Source organism: Alligator sinensis, unplaced genomic scaffold, assembly GCF_000455745.1.
Source record: "Alligator sinensis unplaced genomic scaffold, ASM45574v1 scaffold608_1, whole genome shotgun sequence".
Classification (NCBI taxonomy): Eukaryota; Metazoa; Chordata; order Crocodylia; family Alligatoridae; genus Alligator; species Alligator sinensis.
The window spans coordinates 641,281-647,202 of NW_005842799.1; the positions used below are offsets into that span (position 1 = coordinate 641,281).

At 43.7% G+C, this 5,922-nt stretch overlaps 1 protein-coding gene across 1 annotated transcript in view; it reads right to left on the reverse strand.

Moving 5' to 3' along the window:
• The window catches only part of CATSPERB (cation channel sperm associated auxiliary subunit beta), a 79,547-nt gene that overhangs the window by 12,585 nt on the left and 61,040 nt on the right, over positions 1-5,922 (reverse strand). The window contains exons 17-19 of the mRNA XM_006035097.2: positions 2,338-2,448; positions 1,943-2,081; positions 756-856 (exon numbers count right to left, since the gene is read on the reverse strand). Coding sequence (XP_006035159.1) covers positions 756-856; positions 1,943-2,081; positions 2,338-2,448 — 351 coding nt within the window. The remainder of the gene's footprint in view (positions 1-755; positions 857-1,942; positions 2,082-2,337; positions 2,449-5,922) is intronic.

The window sequence follows — 5,922 nt, forward strand, 5'->3', positions numbered from 1 at the left end:
GGAGCGTGAAGATCTCTAAGCGCTGCTGATCCCTTCGAACCCAGCTTTTTCCTTAAGAGGGCAACAGAGGTTTAATTTGTCGAACCCACAGAGCTTCAACAACTCCGGGGGACCTATTTACCGAACCCTCGGAGCCTTAACAACTCCAAGGCACATAACCTCTAGCCTCTCCCCGTCGCCGATCGCAGTCCAGACGTATCTCTGTCCTAAGGACCCAACTGTCGAACCCACGGAGTCTTAACAGCTCTGGGGGACCTGGGAACCGAGTAACACTCACGGAGATACAGCTGCTCTGTGGGAACGAATTCTTGAACCCGCGGAGCCTGAATCACTCCGGGGTCAAGGAACCGAGTTTATTAGAGTCCTCCACCGAGAACTCAAGCGGAGCTGTGCCTGGAAAGCTGACCAGCCTACACCGCGACCACCTTGGGTGTAAGTAAATAATCTTTTCAATCAACCATTACGCCTCCGTGACTGATTCTAGCTCGAGTGTACCAAACCGCACTGCGGTTTTTCTCCAGCCCTGTGTACCCGGGCTGCCGGCCATAGCCTGTGTGCACAAAGACGGGCCCGGCTCGCCCCCGGCTCGCCCATGGCGACCCAGATGGGATAGGGAGAGAACTCGCACATGGCGATCCAGGTGGGATCGGGAGAGGGCCCGCACACCTCTAATTTAATAGCGTTCAGATATGAAATCTAGCTTAAGCCAATTTTTGTCCAAAATATTTCCTTTCATCTGAAATGATAAAACTTACATATATATTTAGGGTCAGGGCATCTGGATTATACAGTGTAGCATTGAGTTTTCCTTTTAAATATGCTCTCATTTTTAACATGCTTGGTGTTGCATTAGTACCTGTAAAGTAAAAAACAATTTGTAAAGTTCTTCCATATTTTTCTCTCCTCCTAGTTTGCTGGAAAATTCTGATGTCTGTATGAAACAGAAGTTCAAGCAGTCATGGAAAGGCAAGGGGTGCCTTCAGACCCATTAGTTCCCTACAAAGTGCACACACCCTCAACCTTTAAGAGAAATGGAAACTGTGTCAGGGGTACTCAGTATCTCCTTTTATCTGGCCCAGTTTGGATCACTTGTGTCCTAGAGTTTCTTGAGCTTTATAAAGGAAATGTTAAAGTATTTTTTGCCCTTTGTGATAAAAAATAGCTTGGTCAGTTTTCCAGGCCTTGAAAATATTTACTACAACTACCAAACAATGCCTTATATCCACAAAAAGCTATGTAAAGGCTGCTACAGCTGACAAGCTGGAACATCTTTGTAGCTTATGAAGGCTGACTTGTACAACCACAGAGGCCTGCTGCTGGTGCATTTCAGCAACAGGAGGGAGTATCAGGGAAACTGTTTTGTCTGGGGCAGAGGTTCCCAAACTTTCTTATTGCATATCCCCTTCCAGATTTACCAGCTGCCCACATATTCCTACCAGCATGCTTTTAATATTTTAATCCCTTAAATGCCAATTATTATGATAATGAAAATTAAATCCATTATGTAATTTCTCCCGCATACCAACCAGAGATGTCTTGCATATCCCCAGGAGTACACCTGCCACAGTTTGTCTCAATCCTGCTTTAATTTTAAATCAATTATAATTGAGTGAATGGATGGCTTGCAACAAACAAGTCCGTCTTGCATTATACTTTTTCTTCTTGAATCTTTATCCTGTTGTTTTTAAAAGAGTAACTCTTTAGTGGAGAGAAGTCATACAATGCTCAATATCACATCCTGCTTGTCCTGTTTGAACATTGATGTCATAATTCTGGGTCTAAACAGGAGTCCTGTCCATTAAGGAGACAGGTAAGAAGAAAAAAGTGTGTTTCCAGAAACGGCAATTCTTTCAAAAGTGAACTTCCAGCAGAAAAAGTAAATCATAATTTCTATGCCTATGGTTATGAAAGAGCAGATTTTTTCAGATCCCCCAATCCATACCTGCTACTTCCCAGTTTGTCCGCTGATTGACTTCTGTGATTGTGACAAAATAAGGAGATGTCAGGTCTTTATATCCTCTTTTACTTTTAATAATGAAGTAGATCGGAAGTTTTCTAACTGGATACTTCATCCTAAAAGCCTAAAATGTAAGTTATATATTGTCATACAGTTGCATTTTAAAGGTAAAATTGTGTTGGTTATTTAAGACGTTTATTAAACATTCAGGCCATGCCCACCTGCAATTGTGAACTAGAATGTCTCTTTAGAGAGTTAGTTTCTGCCCCCATGTTGCCCCCCAGGCAATTTGTACTGAATCCAGGGTGGTTTCCTGGCTATGTCTAAGGGCAGAATTTATTCCTAATAGGAGTTGTTTCCAACTTGTTACTAGTTCTTACCTTCTCCTTGCAGTCTGAGAAGGCTACAGAAAAAGAAAGTTTCTCATTGTCAGTGCAGTTGCATTTTGCTCGAGATGACTTGTTAGCACACTTCTTGTAGGTTCCTGAAGTCTGTAAAAAGACATATAACCTGAATTGACCTCATTTTTGCATAGATTCTGAAATAAGCATGTTTTTTAATAACAAATACAAAGTAGATAGTTTAAAAGGTATACATGCTGCTTGCTGCAGACCACATGTGATATTGTTGCTGGTCAAAATCCTCCCATGAGAAATTAAAATTTTTTAAAATCTGGTTGAGATTCAAATTAGGGCAAACAGTTGAAATCCTGGATAGTTTCATGAAATTAAATATTCCAAAAATATTCTATTTCAACCTTTCAACATTTTTATAAGGGTGAAATATTCCATTTAGTTTTATATTATTTAATTTTATTTGAAATCAATAATATAAAAAGCTAAATGTTTTGACCTTTTCAATAATTTAGTAATTTCCTGTGAAAATATTGACAACTTCAATATTTTGATTTCACTAAATAAGCCTTTTCTGGTGAAGAACTATTATACTTTAAAAATTTCAAACAACTCTACTAGGAATTCCTAAAATAATCTCTAAAAACCAGAGCTAATATGCTTTTAAAGTGTGTTTGATGTCAGAGATTAGTTTACCAATTTATTGGAAGGTTTTCAGTCCTATTACATAACTTGTAGTCATTATAAAAAAGCCTGCTTATACTACAAATAAAACACTTATTTTGTTACAAGCTTGATTTCTAGAGAGACTGAGAACCTCTAAACTTTTAACATATATATATAAAAAACTAGATTTTCAGGCAATTTGCTGTCAGTGTATTTCTACCTGTCATATTGACAACAGAAGCTGCAGCACATACAAGTTTCATGTATTTTTACAACAGTAGTCTTAGCCCTGTGTGCACTACAGTTTCTACCTTTTTCTACCAATCAAAGATCAGTGTCAGTGGTACATGCAGGGTTCTATAGGACCTCTGATGATCAGGCCACCTGATCATCTGCTGCATCTCTTTCCTGGTTCCTGTCCTATTTGCATCTCCCCGGTGGCATGACTGCCCACTTGAGAATTTGTATCTCCTCCACTGAATGCTTCTGCTATGATGAGATAGGTACATATTGTAGAAGGAAAAGGATTGGTGAAGTAAAGCTTCATCTAATAAATTCTTGGCTGGCATACAGTCTTCTAAGGACCTTAGTCAACTGTCTAAGGTACTCATTGTCTACTCCACTGCCAAAGTTTCTGGTACCTTGTGAATCAGAAATGGGTAATCAGCACTCTGATGGCCCTCCTCATTTCCTGTGTCAAGCAAAAAGTGGATCTGTCTGATAGTCTTATGCTGTGTGCATTAGGTATCAAGGGCCCTCTTTAAAGAGGAAAGCATTTTGTTAGTGTAGGTCAAAACTAGGATCATGGAGATACATATATGGGGGGCATCCAGACGAGTGCGCATGTGCAGTATGCGGTACTGCAGACCCATTTGCAGTGCTGCACACTAGCGCTGTATGAAACGGCTCTGTCTCATTTCAATTTTGGATTCAGCTGTTTCAGAGGACAGTGCTTCATTTCAGTGTTTTGGATCACTGTTCTGTTTTGATTCAGCTGAATCTGTCTTGGAGTTTCAAGACTGTTTTGGAGGTTCAGCCACAGGCTATAATGGGGAATCACTAAAATGCCTATACTTTTGTCATTTCTTGCATGATTAAGATGAAAATTGTAGGGATGGTAGCCCCTTCTGAGGGCACAAAGCCTACCAAGTTTCAAGGAGATAGGTTCAGGAGTTTTTGTGAAACTGTTCAAAGCCAAACTTCAAAGAGATAGGTGCAGGGGTTTCTGTGAAACTGCACCTCAAACTGTTCAAGGCAAAACTTGTGACGTGTGACTGTGTGTGTGTGTTAAGGCTCAGTGGGATGAAAATAGCAGGCATGATAGCCTCTTCTGAGGCCATGAAGTCTGCCAGGCTTCAAGGAAATAGGTGCAGGGGAGTTCTGGGAAACTGCATCTCAAACTGTTCAAAGCAAAACTTGTGACACTTGTGTGATTTTGTGTGTGTGTTAAGGTGATGTGGGATCAAACCAGCAGGGATGGTAGCCTGTAACAGGGGGCCTTCCTGGTGCCGGTTAGATCTCCACCCACCCACCTATTTCTGGGTCTGCCACGCCTTGATGGAAAACTGATTTAGATGTTTCCCAGGTGGGTGGCTCTCCATTTAGGTGTCTTGGGGTGACATCCATTCCACAGCTCCGTACTTCCCCTAACACTGTGGCCCATGCCTCACACATTGCCTCCTTCACCCACTCCAGCCAAACCTCGTTAACCTCATCACCAGAAGCCAACTTCCTACAGTCAAAACACACTGAATAGATCCAGACCATGCCATAAGAAATGCAAAACCTGCCAACATACTAATCCAGTCTATTACAGACAAGAATACACAACTACCTGTGGGGTCACATTTCTCACAAGAAACCCACTCTGTCTTCAATCTCTCAGGCCTGATTCTCAAAGGGAATTTACAAACCACTTTTCACAGGCCCCACTGATCCCAATCTCCCTGAGCAAGGCCATCTCATGGATGGCCTTCTGTTGCTTGACCAGTCTTTCGAGCATCAGGTATGTGGAGTTCCACTGAGTTTCCACATCCTGAATGATTTTGTGCTGTGGGATGCTCAGCTCTGCCTGTTTGTCCCGCAACATTTTGCCCGCCTTGAAGCTCTGGTGGAAGTAGCCTGCCATCTTCCTGCATTTTGAAATGAACTGTCTGGTCGTGGTAGTGATGGTGCCATCACCAGCAGCCCTGTCCCCCTCCAAGGTGTCCTTGACTATGAGGTGGAACTTGTGTGCCACACAGAGGATGCCAACAATGTTGGCATCACAGACCACCTTGACCATATTGGCTCTTTTGTCGGTGACCATGAACCCATGGGTGAGCAAACTGTGCCCAATAAGCCACCCCTGCACTATGCGGTTCATGGCCCCTCTGGTCTCCATTGCCATGTGGGACTCATCCATCACCTCTGGTTGAAAGAGAGCCCACCAACAGCTTGACTGATTGTGCTAGTGCCCTGTGAGGGAGAGATAGGCATGATCTCCACCCTGTCTGCTCCAGATGTCTGAGGTGAAGTGTAAGGCCACCTGCAGACCTGCCTTGTGCAGCTTCTCCCTCAAGTACTCCCTGCATGCCTCACACAGGGAGGGCACCACTATCCTGCTGATGCAGGCACACAGTATGATGGGGCCATGAGCGCCATGAGCCACCCGACCCTTAGCCGCTCAACTAAGGAGAAGGGCTGGAGCAGCTCAACTAAGGAGAAGGGCCTTCCAGAGCAAGCATCTCCCCAATGTTCTGGGTGACCTCGCTCATCTTGGGAACACGCCCTGCTTTCCCTCTGTCTTTTCCCCTCTGTGACGGCGGCGTGCCGCTGTCACGGGCGCAGGAAGGGCACAGAGAGGATTGGGGGGCAGGAGCACCTTCTCAAGAAAGCCCCAGGCTGAGCTACTCACCCTTGGGAGGGACGGCGTCGTCAGAGCCAGGACCACAGAAGCAGCCGCAG